Below are 20015 nucleotides of genomic sequence, written 5' to 3'. Positions count from 1 at the left end.
GCTCCGTTTGCCGTTTTCTCAATAACTACCCCCAAAAAATACATAAAGTAAGAATATCAGTCCACACGCCTTAGAGCAAACGCAACATATAGGAAATATTATTAACCGCTACGCTTCGTCCTATCCAGCATTGTGATTTATCATAACAGACAAGACAAGATATTTGGAAGCATTAATCGTCACATTTTCACTTCAAACTGAACCAACACAATACGTAAGCAACAAATACCTTCCAGGCACATTAAATTAACGTACACCGAACAGTCAGGAACGGGATTACACAGAAAAGTAGCAACCCACACTTCAATATATACTAGTAAACGACGTAAATAAGTAACGGATTCTTGCCTTTCCTTTTTGTAGATCTGGGTCCTTGACGGCGCTCCCCTTTCATCCGGTCCTCGAATAAGAATCACACCAGCCCGTTCAGTCAGTCAAGAACAACGTATATCAGAGACGCACGACGCTTCAACACAGGCGGTTCTATAAACAGCGACAGAGCACGAAACTAGTTTGTGAATGCTAGATAGTATCAATATTCAAACGCGGTCTGCTGATACAACAAGGCACACAGAACTTTATTCTTCAATGAGATTTTCACTCTGCAACGGAGTGTGCGCTGATATGAAACTTCCTGGCAGATTAAAACTGTGTGCCGGACGGAGAATCGAACTCGAGACCTTTGCCTTTCGCGGGCAAGTGCTATACCAACTGAGCTACCCAATAACGACTCACGCCCCGTCGTCACAGCTTTAATTCTGCCAGAATCTCGTCTCTTACCTTCCAAACTTCACAGAAGCTCTCCTGCGAAACTTGCAGAACTAGCACTCCTGGAAGAAAGGATATTGCGGAGACGTGGCTTAGCCACAGCCTGGGGGATATTTCCAGAATGCGATTTTCACCCTGCGCGGCCGTACAACATGATTACTGACCTGCCTTTGGGATGAAACTTGACACCCCGCACTACTTAGAATCGGTACTCAGCTTCGCAGCTATCACGTGGGCACACAGACTGAACCTGGTCACGAACAAAGACTCAGTCAGACGAGAGTAGAGAAGTATCTACCTGGAGCCTGCGGCACCATCTCAATGGATGCACTGTGTATGGTGTTCGGAATATGCCCCACAGATATTACGATCAAATACATAGCTGTAAGGTACTGGTTAGAGATGTGCGGACTTGATAAGGTACACACAATGGGTGGTGTAGCGATACAGACGACAAGTCATCTAAAAAGTTGGCGTCAGATACATGGTAAGAGGAACGGGATGTAACTGATCAGCGACGTAAACTGTGCGGCTTCATCGTTGACGTGAGCGGTTGAGAATGAAACATATCGATCCCAGCCGCGGTATGGTACCTTTCTTAACTGGATACGGACCTTATCCCACGCACTTCAGACGCGTGGAACTGAGGCAGACTCCCACACGCACATGCGGAGAAGAAGGTTTCTCAGAACACACTGTCTTCTTCTGCGGGCAGTACGCTAACAATAGACATACACTACACTTATACTACACAGGAACATATATACAGGGTTATTACAAATGATTGAAGCGATTTCACAGCTCTACAATAACTTTATTATTTGAGATATTTTCAAAATGCTTTGCACACACGTACAAAAACTCAAAAAGTTTTTTTAGGCATTCACAAATGTTCGATATGTGCCCCTTTAGTGATTCGGCAGACATCAAGCCGATAATCAAGTTCCTCCCACACTCGGCGCAGCATGTCCCCATCAATGAGTTCGAAAGCATCGTTGAAGCGAGCTCGCAGTTCTGGCACGTTTCTTGGTAGAGGAGGTTTAAACACTGAATCTTTCACATAACCCCACAGAAAGATATCGCATGGGGTTAAGTCGGGAGAGCGTGGAGGCCATGACATGAATTGCTGATCATGATCTCCACCACGACCGATCCATCGGTTTTCCAATCTCATGTTTAAGAAATGCCGAACATCATGATGGAAGTGTGGTGGAGCACCATCCTGTTGAAAGATGAAGTCGGCGCTGTCGGTCTCCAGTTGTGGCATGAGCCAATTTTCCGCGGGCTACGCGTGAAACTTGCCCGCACGCGTTCAACCGTTTCTTCGCTTGCCCGCACGCGTTCAACCGTTTCTTCGCTCACTGCAGGCCTACCCGTTGATTTCCCCTTACAGAGGCATCCAGAAGCTTTAAACTGCGCATACCATCGCCGAATGGAGTTAGCAGTTGGTGGATCTTTGTTGAACTTCGTCCTGAAGTGTCGATGCAATGTTATGACTGACTGATGTGAGTGCATTTCAAGCACGACATACGCTTTCTCGGCTCCTGTCGCCATTTTGTCTCACTGCGCTCTCGAGCGCTCTGACGGCAGAAACCTGAAATGCGGCTTCAGCCGAACAAAACTTTATGAGTTTTTCTACGTATCTGTAGTGTGTCGTGACCATATGTCAATGAATGGAGCTACAGTGAATTTATGAAATCGCTTCAATCATTTGTAATAGCCCTGTATATAAATAGCAATAAGAGACAAAGAAAACGGCCACAAATACATGCATTAACAAACAGTGTTCCAAAAACGACACATGGAGAGTACCCGAGGACACGACATAACAGATATGCCTACATGTAACGGAACAACAATCTCCAAAGGTGGACAGCGACGCCCAGAATGACAGCGACAAAAGTGACACTGAAGGCGAAGGGGAGGAAAAGGAAGATGGGGTGTAACAGTAAATAAGACTCCTAAAATTATGAATCAGACATAGTATGCCAAAATGCACTAACAAATTGCAGATATCAGTCAAATAATAGTTAAGAATGGCGAATACTAGAGTAAATGTAGTGTAAGATGCTGGAGATCTAGCCAAGAAAGCACTCAGTGTTGCACACGGCTAAGCACCCAACGCTGATGTATAGGGTTAGCAGTACTATTTCACTACTATTAACCAAATTGTTTTGTTGTGGTTGACGGTAAATAGCTCGAAGAAACCATAGGAGGTATTCACTGACAGTCTCAACTGTTGATGGCACTGAAAAATCTCTCCTCTGTCCTATCTTATTTTTATGTTCTTCTCAAAACAACAAAATTTTATTTATATTTCAACCTCAAATAAATGTTTTTGTTTTAAAAAGTATCATTCTTTGTCAACAAAACAAAAAACTACAAAAAAGGTGACAAACGAAAACGGTAAGATGTACGACCTGTTTTAAAACGTCAGGTAATATGTCTTTAAATTTGCAAGAAGTACGTAAATAACAGACAATAGCCGGTATCGCGGCGCTGTAGCGGCAAGCGACAGACGTCAACTGCACTATGTGATCAAAAGCATCCGGACACCTGGCTGAAAATGACTTACAAGTTCGTGACGCCCTCCATCGGTAGCGATGGAACTCAATATGGCATTGGCCTATTCTTAGCCTTGAAGACAGCTTCCACTCTTGCAGGCATACGTTCGATCAGGTGCTGGAAGGTTTCTTGGCGAATGGCAGCCCATTCTTCACGAAGTGCTGCACTGAGGAAAGGTATCGACGTCGGTCGGTGAGGCCTGGCACGAAGTCGGCGTTCCAAAACATCGCAAAGGTATTCTACAGGATTCAAGTCAGGAGACTGTGCAGGCCAGTCCATTACAGGGCTGTTAATTGTCGTGTAACCATTCCGCCACAGGCCGTGCATTTGAAAGATGCAATCACCGTCCCCTAATTACTCTTCAACAGTGAGAAGCAAGAAAGTACTTAAACCATCAATGTAGGCCTGTGCTGTGATAGTGGCAAGCAAAACACCAAGAGGTGCAAGCCCTCTCTGTGAAAAACACGACCATTTCATAACACCGCCCCCTCCGAATTTTACTGTTGGCACTACACACGCTGGCAGATGTTCACCGAGCATTCCCCATACCCACACCCTGCTATCGGATCGCCTCATTGTGTACCGTGATTCGTAGCTCCACACAACGTTTTTCCATTGTTCAATCGTCCAATGTTTACGCTCGTCACACCAAGCGAGGCATCGTTTTGTATTTAACGGCGAGATGTGTGGCTTAGGAGCAGCCGCTCGACCATGAAATCCAAGTTTTCTCACCTCCCGCCTGTCATAGTACTTGCATTGATCCTGATGCAGTTTGGAATTCCTGCGTGTTGGTCTCAATAGATATCTGCCTATTACACATTACGACCCTCATCAACTGTCGGTGGTCTCTGTCAATCAATAGACGAGGTCGGCCTGTACGATTTTGTGCTGTACATGTCCCTCCACATTCCCACTTCACGGGATCAGTCGACCTAGGGATGTTTAGGGACTGAGGAAATCTTGCCTACTGACGTATGACGCAAGTGGCATCCAATCACCTGACCACGTTCGAAGTCCGCGAGTTCCGCGGAGCACCCTATTCTGGTGAGGTGAGTGTTGTTTAACGTCCCGTCGACAACGAGGTCATTAGAGACGGAGCACAAGCTCGGGTTAGGGAAGGATGGGGAAGGAAATCGGCCGTGCCCTTTCAAAGGAACCATCCCGGCATTTGCCTGAAGCCATTTTGGGAAATCACGGAAAACCTAAATCAGGATGGCTGGAGACGGGATTGAACCGTCGTCCTCCCGAATGCGAGTCGAGTGTGCTAACCACTGCGCCACCTCGCTCGGTACCCTATTCTGCTCTCTCACAATGTCTAATAACTGCTGAGGTCTCTGATATGGAGTACCTGCCAATAGGTGGCACTAGAATGCACCTAATATGAAAAACGTATATTTTTGGGGGTGTCCCGATACTTTTGATCACATAGTGTATCAAGCAACGTCACGTTGGAAGTCACTCAGTTCTCCTTACCCACCCACTACACTGACACTGCTTTTTTACTGACAACATAATACACTACTGGCCATTAAAATGGCTACACCTACAAGAAATGCAGATGATAAACGGGTATTCATTGGACAAATATATTATACTAGAACTGACATATGATTACATTTTTACGCAATTTGGGTGCATAGATCCTGAGAAATCAGTACCGAGAACAACAACCTCTGGCCGTAATAACGGCCTCGATACGCCTGGGCATTGAGTCAAACAGAGCTTGGATGGTGTGTACAGGTACAGCTGCCCATGCACCTTCAACACGATACCACAGTTCGTCAAGAGTAGTGACTGGCGTATTGTGACGAGCCAGTTGCTCGGCCACCATTGACCAGACGTTTTCAATTGGTGAGAGATCTGGAGAATGTGCTGGCCAGGGCAGCAGTCGAACATTTTCTGTATCCTGAAAGGCCCGTACAGGACCTGCAACATGCGGTTGCGCATTATCCTGCTGAAATGTAGGGTTTCGCAGGGATCGAATGAAGGGTAGAGCCACGGGTCGTAACACATCTGAAATGTAACGTCCACTGTTCAAAGTGCCGTCAATGCGAACAAGAGGTGATCGAGACGGGTAACCAATGGCACCCCATACCATGACGGCGGTTGATGACGATTACACGCTTCCAATGTGCGTTCACCGCGATGTCGCCAAAGACGAATGCGACCATCATGATGCTGTAAACAGAATCTGGATTCATCCGAAAAAATGACGTTTTGCACCCAGGTTCGTCGTTGAGTACACCATCGAAAGCGCACCTGTCTGTGATGCAGCGTCAAGGGTAACGGCAGCCATGGTCTCCGAGCGGATAGTCCATGCTGCTGCAAAGGTCGTCGAACTGTTCGTGTAGATGGTACTTGTCTTGCAAACGTCCCCATCTGTTGACTGAGGGATCGAGACGTGGTTAGACGATCCGTTACAGACATGCAGATAAGATGCCTATCATCTCGACTGCTAGTGTTACGAGGCCGTTGGGATCCAGCACGGCGTTCTGTATTTCCCTCCTGAAGCCACCGATTGCATATTCTGCGAAAAGTCATTGGATATCGACCAACGCGAGCAGCAATGTCGCGATACGATAAACCACAATCGCGATAGGCTACAGTCCAACCTTTATCAAAGTCGGAAACGTGATGGTACGCATTTCTCCTCCTTACACGAGGCATCACAACAACGTCTGAGCAGACAACGCCAGTCAACTGCTTTGTGTTTGAGAAATCGGTTGGAAACTTTCCTCATGTCAGCACGTTGTAGGCGTCGCCACCGGCGCCACCCTTGTGTGAATACTCTGAAAAGCTAATCATTTGCATATCACAGCGCCTTATGCCCGTCGGTTAAATTTCGCGTCTGTAGCACGTCATTTTCGTGGTGTAGCAATTTTAACGGCGAGTAGTCTACTTCCCCGCTGCTTTGATAGTGGCGGTTGCGCCCTTCCTGGAATCTAATGGTAAATTCCGCATTACAGGGGAGTGTACGGATCAGACAGTGTGTGGTACCTTTACCGCCGATTCTCCAGAGAACGTGCTCATTTTTTTTTTTTTTAATTTTTTTCTTTATTCATTACATTACATTATACATGATAACCCACTACCTAACTACATTAGTGGGTCTTAGTATGATACAGATAAGATGCAGCTATGTTATTCTACACTACAGGTAATATTATTATTATTATTACTATTATTTACTCTAATCTTACCGCTATGAGGCTCTAAGCTTTAATCTACGGGGAAACTACATGCTACCTGCAGCGTTACAAGTTGTGCCAGAGCTACTATAAACCTACTAGTTGTTGGCCAGGCCCACTGAGCTAATCCCAGTGGGCGTGCCCCTGGCACTGGGCTGCCTCTTGACTTGGTGTCGCTGCAGTGTGTTCTAAGGTGTTATCCTATCTTCTACTTCTAATTTAATTTAGTTAAGTGTCAAAATCGGTGTGCGTCATAGTCCGGTACTTATGTACACCCCTCCCTCCTAGTCCAGGGCAAGGCGGATTCCAGCCGTGAGGCGGCTGGCCAGTCCTTGCCCGGCGGTACGGGAAGGGTGCACTAGGTCGAAGTCGGTGAAAGTTTGTCTTTAATGATGGTGGTTGTCCCTTAAAAAGTTCTTAAGTATCTTTTTTGATATTTCGTCTGTAAGTTTGTTTAAGATGTCAAAGGTGATTTCACGCCTTAACAAGTGGTACGTGTCATTATTTGGTAGCTGTTGTCTTAGCTCTTGGGCTACATCATCGAAGAGGTGGCACTCATACACCACATGTTCTGGGGTGCCCTGCACTGCACCACAGTCACACGCTGGTGTAGCCTGCTTCCCAAACCTACATAGGTATGTTGGATATGGTCCATGTCCAGTAAGAAAGTGCAGCATTCCTCTCGTTGGCGTAAAAAATGTGAGTTTTATTCTTTCTTCTATGTCCGGTAGCAGCTCATAGGTTCTACGACCTGTATCCTCATTATTCCATTGATCTTGCCATAGTTCTATCCCTCTCTTTTTGATGGTATACTTGTCCCCTGCATAAACCCCAAGTATCTCCCTGATTTTGTCCCTGTTCTCCTTTTGTACCCAGTACCAGGCAGCCTGTTCACGAATTTTTATATCTAATGGACAGATTCCCATTAACACTAACAGTGCTCCCCCCGGTGTTGTCCTATAGGCCCCTGCTGAACGTAGAAGCATATTCCGCTGCACTCTTCTTACGGCCATGGCAGGCATGACCCTCGTGAGTCTGTGTGCCCAGACTCCAGATCCGTATCCTATTATTGAGGTCAGGATGCTGTTATGATATAACTTAATTAAATTTGGTGGGAGGTGAAACCGCTTGTGACCAATTCCAATGAGATTGTTTAATAGAACCAAGGATTTTTGTGATACGGTGTCAATATGTGATGCAAAGTTCCACCTCTCATCGATGATTACACCCAGGTATCGGGCCTCGCGGCGCCGAAGAACTGATATACCATTAATTCTAACCGTCGGGTTCCTGACCAATTGGCCTTTGAGGAGTAGGTATGTAGATTTATTGGGTGCAATCGTCATTTTACTTCTGTGGCACCACGATGTAAGAACAGTTAGGGCTCTTACCACTTTCGGCTCTAATTCCTCGCGGCTTCGGCCGCCGACCAGCAGGAGGAGGTCGTCAGCGTATGCTATGACCTCTAGCACATCGTCACAGTTCTTGAGATCTTCAAGTAAAGGCTCCATGTTGATGTCCCAAAAGAGAGGTCCCAGGACAGAGCCCTGAGGACATCCTTTGGTGACAATCTTCCTGACTATGCCGCTAGGGGCCGATAGCCAGACCTCCCTGTCTGCACAATAGCTCCTCAGACACCCATATAGCGGCCCTGGACAGTTCTTCTCCCGCAAGCAGGAAAAGAGTGAGGGCCACCACAGGTTGTCGAAGGCGCCACTGATGTCTACCATGATGCCGACGACATACTTGTGCGGGGTGGAGCCACAGACCTCGGCAGCCAGGGCGATTGCGTCAGACGCAGAACACCCAGACCGAAAGCCGAATTGTCTGTCACTCATCCCGCACAGCATGCGGTGTGCTGTCAGTCTGTTCGCCAGTAGCCTCTCAAAAAGTTTGCCCAGTACGTCCAACAAGCAGATAGGTCTATAAGATTTAATTTCTGTGGGATCTTTGTCTGGACTCTTTTTAATGATAATTACATTGGCTTTTTTCCATATTTCTGGGAATTTCCCGAGTTTCAAGCACTCGTTATATAACTTAGTGAGAGGAGCTACGAGCTGGGGGGCAAGGAATTGCACTACTTCCGCAGTAATGCCGTCCGGGCCAGGAGCTTTCCCTCTTTTGAGGGCCTTGATCTGGGCAGCAACCTCCTCCTCAGAGAAGGGGTAGACTCTGATGTTATTGTTATAGTCCCTTTGATCTTCTCTCCTTATTCTTTTTTGTTCTTCAGTCTCATTTTCCTCCACGTCGTCAGGCAACAGAACCCGGAGGAGGGCCTCAGCAGTTTCCTGCCAAGTGCCCGTCATCCGGTCCCCGTCCCTGACGGTGGATAGCACCATTGGTGATTTTATCTTTTCTCGTACCAATTTATATGGGACTCCCCATGGGTCTATAGCCAATTGGCTTTTTACATAATTTTCCCAGCTTCTGAGTCTGACTGCCCTTAACTCCTGTTGGAATTGTTCTTTGCTCTCACGATAGATCTGAAGCCATCTTTGTTTTTCCCTCCAGACGACACTCCGCTGGTAGTACCTCCTTGCCCTCCTCACAGCCTGGCGCATCTGTCCTAGTTCGACCGACCATGGTGTGGGGGTGGCCGCTACGGCTCTCCTCCTGGTTGGTACAGCTGCCCGCACCGCTATGGTGATCGCCTGTACCAGTCCTTCGGCGCATTCTTCCACGTTTTCGTCACCCTCCAGCAATGTCGGAATGTTGCACTCCTCCGCGAGACGGTCCCAGTTAGCCTTGTTGTAATTAAGCTGCAGCTCCCACCCCATGTCCCAGTGGCACTCCCTTTCCCCAATGGTGAATGTTATTAAATTATGATCACTGGTGGTTGCTTAGTCCCACACTTTCCATTTGTCGACTTTTGTGGCCAGGTTTGGTGTTATTAAAGTGACGTCAATATTTGTACCTTCTCCCCCTCCGCCAGTATACGTGGGGGGGTTCCCTTGTTGGTTGGCAACCACCAGTTGTAATGCCATGATTGTTTCCTCGGCTTTTAGCCCCCGATCATCGTGCGTGCCACTGAACCATAGGGGGGACTTTGCATTATGTCCGCTGTCACAAGCAATCTTCGTCCCTGCAATGCCGTGGCAACTTGTGTAAGTATTTCTAGAAACTCATCTATTCCTCTTCCATATTGGAAGTATATATTACAGATGTAAATCACTCCTGCGGGTGTTTGAAGTTCCACGACATTGCAGTGTTCGCCAGAGAATTGTGCAAGGACTGTAGCTCTAAATGATTTGTTAGTAATTATAACTGCAGCCTTTGGCTCTATGCTAGAATGTATAATTTGCCAATTGGCAGCCATGAATGGGATCCGCCCCGCTTGGGAGTACGGTTCCTGTAAACAGAGTACATCTAGACTCTTCTCTTCCACCACCCTCCGGAGTTCCTGCAGGACCAGTTTGCTGTTATGAGTGTTTATCTGACCCACGTTTAGTTGGCTCACGTGGGAAATATGTATGAATGTGTGATTCTGGCCACATTTTTGTCCAGTCGTGGGCTACTCTGCCATTGGTTATCACTGATTGACAATATAGATCATCTACGTCGAATTTTTCGTTTCTTCTTTCGAAGACCTTTTTAACTAGATCTCGCAGGGCTCCGAAGTCGGTGGGGAGATTCATTGTCTTGAGTTGAATTCTGTCCACAGCCTCCATTACTGGAAAGGTGACATCTCTTCCATACTCGTGGCCGACACGTACCACATGTCTCAATGCAGTTGTGAGGATTGCCGGCTCCTCTAATCTTGATAACTGTAGCGCATGCTCCAGGTTGGGGTAAATTCGCTGGGGATCAATTCCCATTACACCCCGAGATGGTGTGTCAGAAGATGGAATTGAGCTACTTACTTCATTATACTGAACATGTTTGGTGGATATTACTTCTTTACTGTGTGGTTGTGATTGTGAACTCCCAAGTATAGGATGCCAGTGTGGTCGGGTATGCTCTTGTTTCGACCCAGGTCCCCAGCAAGGAGGAGAGGTAACGTCTTCTTCACACGGGTCAGTCTGTATGCAAACATCTTTCATTATTGTCACCAAAGATCGTGGTTGTGTGATTTTTTGTATAAATTCTTTGAATTTATTTGCCCTCAGAGCGTCCCTCAGCTTCTTGCTTGGGGATTTCCTTTTTGGCTTCCTGAGTTCAATTACGGCCTCAGCCATAATCAATTCGAGAGATTAGTCTCTGTTCTAGCATCCTATACGTTGGGCAGTTTCTCCCAGTAGTGTTGCACGGTTTCCTTCCTCTTTTGGTACATGGAATGCAGGTTGCGTTTTTATTGCAGTTTTTTCTGGTGTGGTCCTCAGCCCCACACCTGGAGCAGGCCGGCTTCCTTTCACAATGCTTGTGGACGTGGTCCAGATCGCCACAGTTGTGGCATCTAGGGACTACTAGGTAGTCTCTAACATTGATGGCGTGAAATCCTATATAAATTTTCCCCATAGCGGTAAGTTTTCGCCACATCTTGCCGGAGACCTCGGCGACGTGATGGACAACATCCCGTTCCCGAGGTCCCGTTTTGAGACGCAGCTTGAATTCATTTTTAAATGTTTCCCATTCTGTATCGTCAAAATTTTGATTATACATAGTTTCGTAGATGTCGCTTTCAGTTAGGGCCACAGGTACGTCATACAGTATCACCAGAGGATTTCTTTTCTTGGGAGGTTCACATTTAATGGCCTTGTTAAGTTTAGAATTGTTTAATATTTTGTCCCTGTCCTCCTCTGTGGCAAGATCTACAACGACTACATTTTTAGTGGCCTTTACTTTGTTAATTTTTATTTTATCTCTAGCCGGGTCAATTGTTGTTGTGAAGATTTCTTGTACCTTTTTAATAGTCTGACCAGGCAGGGGTCTTAAAAAGACTGCCGTGTCTGGTTTTTTGGAGATTTTTGCAATTGTTTCCTTAGTTGTTTGGGCTTTTGTAGCGGCTTGCGCCACCACTCCGGCCCATGTCTTGACAGGTTGTTGTCTCAATCTAGCATTTTCCTTCTCTAGCTCTTCGAGACGCCCCTCGAGCTTCGCGTTTGCAATAGCCCAGGAAGCGAGCTCGTTCTTAATTGCCAGGACCGCAGCCTGGCTTATTTTGCCGTTCTTGTCACTAGAGTCTAATATTTGATTAATTCGGCAATGTCTATCGTAAACATTCTCATCTTCGTGTCCCACTTCCTCCTGCGAGGTAGGGACAGTAGACACACTCGCCCTCGAAATCGCACAAAGATCACTCGTCTCCTGGTCAGCCATGATTAGTTAGACGAGTGAAAAAGTTGGGAGCCCGTCTCTTGCCCCGGACCGGCTCCTCTGGCATGTGGGGGGACTTCTGCAGCTCGCCCACCAACCTCGCCCCTAGGTCAAGGGCACACCAGAGCTGCCAGGTTCAGCGCGCCGTTGCCAGCGCACTGGTCCTCGTCGAAGGCCCCGTCGTCGACTATTTCACACGACGCTCCTCGGCAAGTGCACCCCGCACTCCGGAGGGGCGGATGCACCCCTCGCCCCTTCGCCGCCTACTAGCCCGAGCTTCCACCTGAAGGCCAAGGACCCACTCCTACTCAGGTGGTGGGTCGGTCCCCCAGTCGTTCGGCGGTCTGGGCCCATCTAACCTAGCCCAGGCGATGTCACCACCTCCTGGGTTTGGCAGAACACGCCCCGGTTACCCAGGGGCGCGGCGAAGCACCCTTGCTGACTCGCGCCGTGATCCCACGCCGTGCTCATTTATTGTTTTACTTCGTACGAATACAGCAAACTGTGTTTCACTAGAGCGACGTTTCGTGCTCCCCACAGTCGTCTCCGCCGTCGTCGCCGCCCCCGCCGGCCTCGGAAGCGAGCTTCTTCCAGCGGGCGTCCTGCACGCCCGGCGACGGCCGCGCCACGCCCATCATCTGCCAGGTGCCGACGCTGCGCGCCATGCCGGCCACGACCAACGCGTGGCCGCCGCAGCCGCCGGCGTCGCTCAGCACCGAGACGGAGCAAGCGCCGCCGACCGCCGCTCTCCGGCCGCGCTCTCCGGCTCCAGCTCCAGCACCGGATCCGGCTGCAGGGGACAGGGAGAGGGACTTGGCCAGGTGGGTGGAGGCGGCCCGGCGCTCCTCCCCCGCGGCGTGGGCGCCTCCGCGGCCGGCCACCCCCGGCCTCCGCGACAGCTCGGCGCCGAGCTCTCGGCCGGCGACGCCCTTCCACTCTGCGCCGAGCTCTCGGCCGGCGACGCCCTTCCACTCTGCGCCGAGCTCGCGGCCCGCGACGCCTTTCCAGTGCTTCATCGACGCCACGGGCGACGCCGTGTCGTTCACGGCCGCCGTCAACAGCAGGTCGCCGACGCAGGTGGGGGCCGGACAGTGCCCCGCGGGGGGCGGCAGCCGCCCCACGTCCCCCCTGGCGCCCCCGGACTCCCCCGTGAAGCGGCCGGCGTCGCCCGTGCCGCCCTACATCCCGGGCGTGCCCGCTTCGCCCGTCCGCCGCCCCCCGCGGAGGGTCCTCAACGGGCAGACTCCCCACCGGCCGTACAGCCCCACCGCACCGCCACTCACCAGACTGCACTGCTACAGCGGCGGCGCCGCCGCCTTCGCGGACGACCTCTGCGACAGCAGCTGCCGGCTCGACGGTCGCGGCGGTACCACTATATACTACTACAGCGCGGCTGACGGCAGCTGCAGGAAGCTGACGAGGAACTTCTCCCACGATGACGAGCGCTCCACTGCTGCCGAGACGCCCGAGAGAACCAAGCCCAAAAGCTTGGCGCGTTCCGTTTCCTTCGGCCCTGTCGAGGTTTTGGACGGCTCTGACAAGGAGACTCTCCCACAGACGTCAATCAGCGAGCGGGAAATGAACCGGGATAACGACGATGCCGAGACGGCTGCAGTACTTGAAGCTCCCAACAGTCCAGTCGAGAAAGTTAATTCCGAAGACAGTCCAGAGGCAAAAAAGGAGATAGCCGTTGATGACGCACCGCAGAAACCGTCGTTGCTCGTGCCGGCCGTAAAAGTGGAGGAAGTGTCTCTCCAACCTGGTAATGAAGCTGAAGCAGCCCAAGGGGCCACAATACAGGCTCAGCAGATGGAGCCGCATAACAAGGATCTGCCTACTGGAAGAGGGCAGAAGAGCTCTGAATGCAAGGCTAGGCAGCTTCCGAAGTTCAAGCTCGTTCCTGAAGGTGGTCAGCTCCTGCGCGTAGAAGCGCAGCTGATGACCGCAAATGGTGCAGTATATTATATCTCTATTTTTATTGTCTAGAACGTATGATTCTGTGATCTAACCAAGCTAACAGTCCCAGTTTTGTACATCACATTTCTCTCCACACCTCAAGGTATCATCAAAAAGAAATTCTGTGCTCTAGACTTTTGGTGCATAGAGGTAGTAAAAATATCTGCGTCTCTACGTAACTACTGCAGTCTTCATCCATTTGATCCTGCTAACTGCCTTGGCCTCTCTTTACGATTTTTACAGTTTTCACATCCCACACATCATTCCATTATTAGACGACGATTCGTTCATGTCTCAGAACGTTCCCTATCAACCGGTCCCCTCTTTTAGTTAAGTTATGCCACAGATTTCTTTCCTCCCTAGTTCCATTCAGTACATTATCATTATATATTCAATCTATCCATCTAATGTTCAGCGGTTTTCTGTAGGAGCAAATTTCGAAACTTCTATACTCTTCTTGTCCAAACTGTTTAACTTCTGTGTGAGCCTACATCCCAGACAAATACTTCCTAACACTTGCATTTGATTACATGTCAAAAAAATCGCTCTTTTTCGGAAATGCTTTTCTTGCTACTCCCTTTCTGCATGTTACATCGTGTCTGCTTTGACCGTCATCTCTTATTTTACTGTCCATATAGGAGATCTCCTCTACTGCTTTCACTGTCCTCTTTCTTGATCTAATTCTCACAACATCTCATTTAATTCGACTACATTCCATCACCTCTCTTTTATTTTCGTTGATGGTCATCTTACAATCTCTTTTCAAGACACTATCCGTTCTGTTCAATTGATCTTCCATGTCCTTTGAAGTCTCTGACAAAATTACGTCATCCGCAAACCTCACCGCTTTTATTTATTCTCCCAAAACTTTAATTCTCTCTCCAAATATCTCTTTGCTTTCGTTAACTGCTTGCCCAATGTATAAACTAATAACATCTGAGATAGGCTACATCTCTATCTCACGCTCTTCTAAACTAACGTTTCTCTTTGTTGCCATTCTACCCTTCCGATTGTCCTCTGGTTTCTGTTGTACATGACATTTCACTCTCTGTTCTCCATAACTGCTACTGAAAGAATTTCTAAATGTGCAGTCCAGTTCACAACATCGTAAGCTTTGTCTCGGTCTAACAAATGCTATAAACGTAGTTTCGCCTTTCTTCAGTGTGTCTTCTAAAATAAAGAAAGTCGTGGATTCAGTGTTATCTCGAACTTTCCACCATCTCTCTAGAAACCAAACAGATCTTCACCGACGTACCTTTTACCAGATTTTCAATTTTTCTGTAAACAATCAGTATAAGCATTTTAACTCTGTGACTTATTAAACTGATGGTACGGTAATATTCACACTCTGTCTTCTTTGGAATAGGAGTTAGTACATTCTTCTTGAATCTTGAGAGGTATATCCCTTGACACACGTATCTTGCCTAGCAGGTGAAGTAGTTACGTAATTGTATGTTTTCTTAAGGATCTCTGTAATTCTGAGGGAATGTGCTTTGTGTCGACTTGTCAAATTTTTATCCAGTATCATATCTCTCATATTACCTCCTTCTCTTCCCTTTCCATAATATTCGTTTCAAGATCGTTTCCTCCATAAAATTCTTGTATTTATTCCTCCTTTTAGTATTCGCTTGGCAGTTGATTACCAACTGAACTCTTCATGTACATATAGCTGTTTCTCTTTTTTCCACAGATTTCTTTAACTTTCCCATGTCTATCTTTCCCATAGACACAAACGCTTCTCCGAATTTGCATTTCTCCTCTAGCCATTCCTGCTGCGTCATTCTGCGCTATCTGCCAGTCTTCTTATTTAAACATCTGTGTTGCCTTTTGCCAGTTCGTTTGCTACATTGTTATTACTCCTTTCATTAGTAAAATTCCATATACCATGTTTTGTCATGCAGTTGTCTTAGTCATTGTCTTTTCACCTATTAGGTCCTCTGTTTCTTTCACTATTATATCTCTCAAAGCTGTCCATTTGTTTCCAGTTCCGTCTCATTCCCATCTTTTAGTCAATTGTTCCAAATGTTTCCTTTGAAACTCTCAAGATCCTCCTACGTTTCCAATTTATCCAGGGTCCATTTCCTTAATTTCCAACTTTCTGCGATTTCCGCAGTTCTAACTTTCAGTACATAAACTAATTACGGTCAGATTATGCCCGTGTCCCTGGAAATGTTTCACAGTTTCGATCTGTTCCTGAAATCTCTGTTATTTCATGATGTATGTAATCTATCCGAAACCTTCAGATGTCTCTGGCTCTCTTACATGTACAAAACCTCCTTTCATGAAAAGTGCACCGGCGATACTCGTACTATCCTACGCTATGTCTCTTACGACCTCGTCGTCGGTATTTTTATGTATTGGTTACCGCTTACAAATGATCTGCCAGCTTGTTTCTGAGTCAGGTCGTACTTTCACAATACAAGATTGTACGTGTACAGAATGTGAAACTTATTTATTATTTCATGTTTTTAATAGGGATTAATAATATTACAGCTTTGAATACTTATCGACTTGAAGGTAATTGAGAAAAGAAAATCTCAAAATTAATTATTTATGAATAACTGATATGAATTTATGAAGACAGAGAAGAGGTTACGATGTATTAATGCTTTAAGACGTATATTATAAATTCGGAAAAATATTTCTAAAATGAACAAGATTCTTGCATTTAAAACGGATAAATGAAAGATACTAAACATTTATGAAACTAACAAAATTTTGGAAAAAAAGAAATATAAACCATAACCACATTTTTTTGGAAGAATAAAAAGAGAAGATAGGAAAGATGATAGTGGAAGAACGTCACTTCACCAAGTATGTATGATGGTGAGTGCCTCGGAATTTTCCATCAAGCCTCCGACCGCAAATCACAGCTCTTCATCTAAACCTAACAACTCTAGATTTCCTAGGCCGGCCGCGGTGGCCGAGCGGTTCTAGGCACTTCACTCCGGAACAGCGCTGCTGCTACGGTCGCAGGTTCGAATCCTGCCTCGGACATGGATGTGTGTGATGTCCTTAGGTTAGGTAGGTTTAAGTAGTTCTAAGTTCTAGGGACTGATGACCTCAGATGTTAAGTCCCATAGTGCTCAGAGCCATCTAGATTTCCTAAAAACCAAACCTTAACCTCTAATAATTGTCTTTACTCCATGTTGTCAGCGTGTTCTTTTTCTACTTGCATACAGAGTTGTTGAGATTAATGTTCTTTTTTTAAAAAAGAAAGAAAGAAAGAAAGAAAGCTATTTCGTTGTTTATTTTGGGTATTTTTTGATTTTCATTGATGGTCGTGTCGGGATCACTATCATCACCTGATTCCACGTTTGAATCAACGTTGTTTTCCACCCTGTAGATTCCTTCCTGTCTTTGCATGTAGGCTCATTGTATGTCTCGGACATACTCTTTGTATTTCGAAGAAAATGTTCAAATGTGCCGGCCGCGGTGGTCTAGCGGTTCTAGGCGCTCAGTCCGGAACCGCGCGACTGCTACGGTGGCAGGTTCGAATCCTGCCTCGGGCATGGATGGGTGTGATGTCCTTAGGATAGTTAGGTTTAAGTAGTTCTAAGTTCTAGGGGACTGATGACCACAGATGTTAAGTCCCATAGTGCTCAGAGCCATTTGAACCATTTTTTTTTGTTCAAATGTTCAAAAATGGTTCAAATGGCTCTGAGCACTATGGGACTTAACTGCTGAGGTCATCAGTCCCCTAGAGCTTAGAACTACTTAAACCTAACTAACCTAAGGACAACACACACATCCATGCCCGAGGCAGGCTTCAGCGTCTAGAACCGCTCGGCCACTCCGGCCGGCTTGTTCAAATGTGTGTGAGATCTTATGGGACTTAACTGCTAAGGTCATCAGTCCCTAAGCTTACACGCTACTTAACCTAAATTATCCTAAGGACAAACACACACACCCATGCCCGAGGGAGGACTCGAACCTCCGCCGGGATCAGCCGCACTGTCCATGACTGCTCGGCTAATCCCGCGAGGCTTCTATATTTCGCTTTGGATATATCGTCAGTGATAGCGTTTAACATGGTCCATTGGTCTTCGTCTCTGAACGCTGCGTGTATAGTGTCTTGAATATTGTTGAGGTTTAAGTGTAATATGTGTGTGGTGTTGGTATATTGACCGCAGAAAAAGACGATGTCCTGGAGAGCCTCCTTCCCCACACATCACCAGGGAAGACGAATGGAATATTCCAGAATTTGAAACACGAACAGCTGCTAGCATGAGTTTCTTAGAAGTAGATACCTTAGGGTTTGCGAAGCAACTCAAATCGCTTGATACGGGCAAGTCTTCAGGTGCAGATTGTATACCGATTAGGTTCCTTTCAGATTACGCTGATACAATAGCTCCCTACTTAGCAATCATATACAACCGCTCGCTCACCGACAGATCTGTCTGTACCTACAGATTGGAAAATTGCGCATGTCGCACCAGTGTTTAAGAAGGGTAGCAGGAGTAATCCATCGAACTACAGACCTATATCATTGACGTCGGTTTGCAGTAGGGTTTTGGAGCATATACTGTATTCAAACATTATGAATCACCTCGAAGGGAACGCTCTATTGATACGTAATCAGCATGGTTTCAGAAAAGATCGTTCTTGTGCAACGCAGCTAGCTCTTTATTCGCACGAAGTAATGGCCGCTATCGACAGGGGATCTCAAGTTGATTCCGTATTTCTGGATTTCCGGAAAGCTTTTGACACCGTTCCTCACAGGCGACTTCTAATCAAGCTGCGGACCTATGGGGTATCGTCTCAGTTGTGCGACTGGATTCGTGATTTCCTGTCAGGAAAGTCGCAGTTCGTAGTAATAGACGGTAAATCATCGAGTAAAGCTGAAGTGATATCAGGTGTTCCCCAGGGAAGCGTCCTGGGACCTCTGCTGTTCCTGATCTATATAAATGACCTGGGTGACAATCTGAGCAGTTCTCTTAGGTTGTTCGCAGATGATGCTGTAATTTACCGTCTAGTAAGGTCATCCGAAGACCAGTATCAGTTGCAAAGCGATTTAGAAAAGATTGCTGTATGGCGTGGCAGGTGGCAGTTGACGCTAAATAACAAAAAGTGTGAGGTGGTCCAAATGAGTTCCAAAAGAAATCCGTTGGAATTCAATTACTCGATAAATAGTACAAGTCTCAAGGCTGTCAATTCAACTAAGTACCTGGGTGTTAAAATTACGAACAACTTCAGTTGGAAAGACCACATAGATAATGCTGTGGGGAAGGCGAGCCAAAGGTTGCGTTTCATTGGCAGGACACTTAGAAGATGCAACGAGTCCACTAAAGAGACAGCTTACACTACACTCGTTCGTCCTCTGCTAGACTATTGCTGCGTGGTGTGGGATCCTTACCAGGTGGGATTGACGGAGGACATCGAAAGGGTGCAAACAAGGGCAGCTCGTTTTGTATTATCACGTAATAGGGGAGAGAGTGTGGCAGATATGATACGCGAGTTGGAATGGAAGTCATTAAAGCAAAGACGTTTTTCGTCGCGGCGAGATCTATTTACGAAATTTCAGTCACCAACATTCTCTTCCGAATGCGAAAATATTTTGTTGAGCCCAACCTACATAGGTAGGAATGATCATCAAAATAAAATAAGAGAAATCAGAGCTCGAACAGAAAGGTTTAGGTGTTCGTTTTTCCCGCACGCTGTTCGGGAGTGGAATGGTAGAGAGATAGTGTGATTGTGGTTCGATGAACCCTCTGCCAAGCACTTAAATGTGAATTGCAGAATAGTCATGTAGATGTAGATGTAGATGTTGGTGTCTGCCTCAAACTTACGCACTTAAAATGCGTGGGGTAAGGGCCATGTCCTGTTAAGAAATACCGCCGCTGGGATCGATATGTTTGAGTTTTAGTGTCTCCCTTGCATCGGTAAAGAACTGGTATAGCCTGTGGCCTGTATCACTTGTGTCCCACTCGCCTTAATATGTCGCCGACAGGACGTTACAGCCTAATGTTTCTTCCTCCCTTGACCTTAAGTACCCCTGTACACGTTCCACAAGAAAGCAAAGCTGCTTCTGCATGCCAGCAGGTGTTTCGGGCAGCCCGTACGCGCCGCTGCTGCAGGCGATCAGCGAGTCCGGTCGCAGCCGGCCCGCCGGCGCGCTGGAGGCTGCCCGCGGCGCATGCGCACTGCTGCTGACGCCGGCGGCGCTACTGCAGCAGGCGCTGCTGCACGCCGACCACCAGCTGCCCTGCCCCGCCGGACAGCTCTCCGGGGACAAGGTGGGGGCGGCTCTCAGGGCCGGTTCAAACAGTACTTTCGGCCAGAATA

At 47.3% G+C, this 20015-nt stretch overlaps 1 protein-coding gene across 1 annotated transcript in view; it reads left to right on the top strand.

Moving 5' to 3' along the window:
- Nucleotides 1–20015, top strand: part of LOC126176512 (uncharacterized) — a 168856-nt gene that overhangs the window by 105022 nt on the left and 43819 nt on the right. The window contains exons 8-9 of the mRNA XM_049923669.1: nt 12315–13725; nt 19773–19966. Of these exons, the coding sequence (XP_049779626.1) occupies nt 12315–13725; nt 19773–19966 (1605 nt within the window). The remainder of the gene's footprint in view (nt 1–12314; nt 13726–19772; nt 19967–20015) is intronic.

The sequence above is a fragment of the Schistocerca cancellata genome, chromosome 3 (genome assembly GCF_023864275.1).
Source record: "Schistocerca cancellata isolate TAMUIC-IGC-003103 chromosome 3, iqSchCanc2.1, whole genome shotgun sequence".
Taxonomy (NCBI): domain Eukaryota; kingdom Metazoa; phylum Arthropoda; class Insecta; order Orthoptera; family Acrididae; genus Schistocerca; species Schistocerca cancellata.
This window is presented reverse-complemented; position numbering and strand designations above follow the sequence as displayed.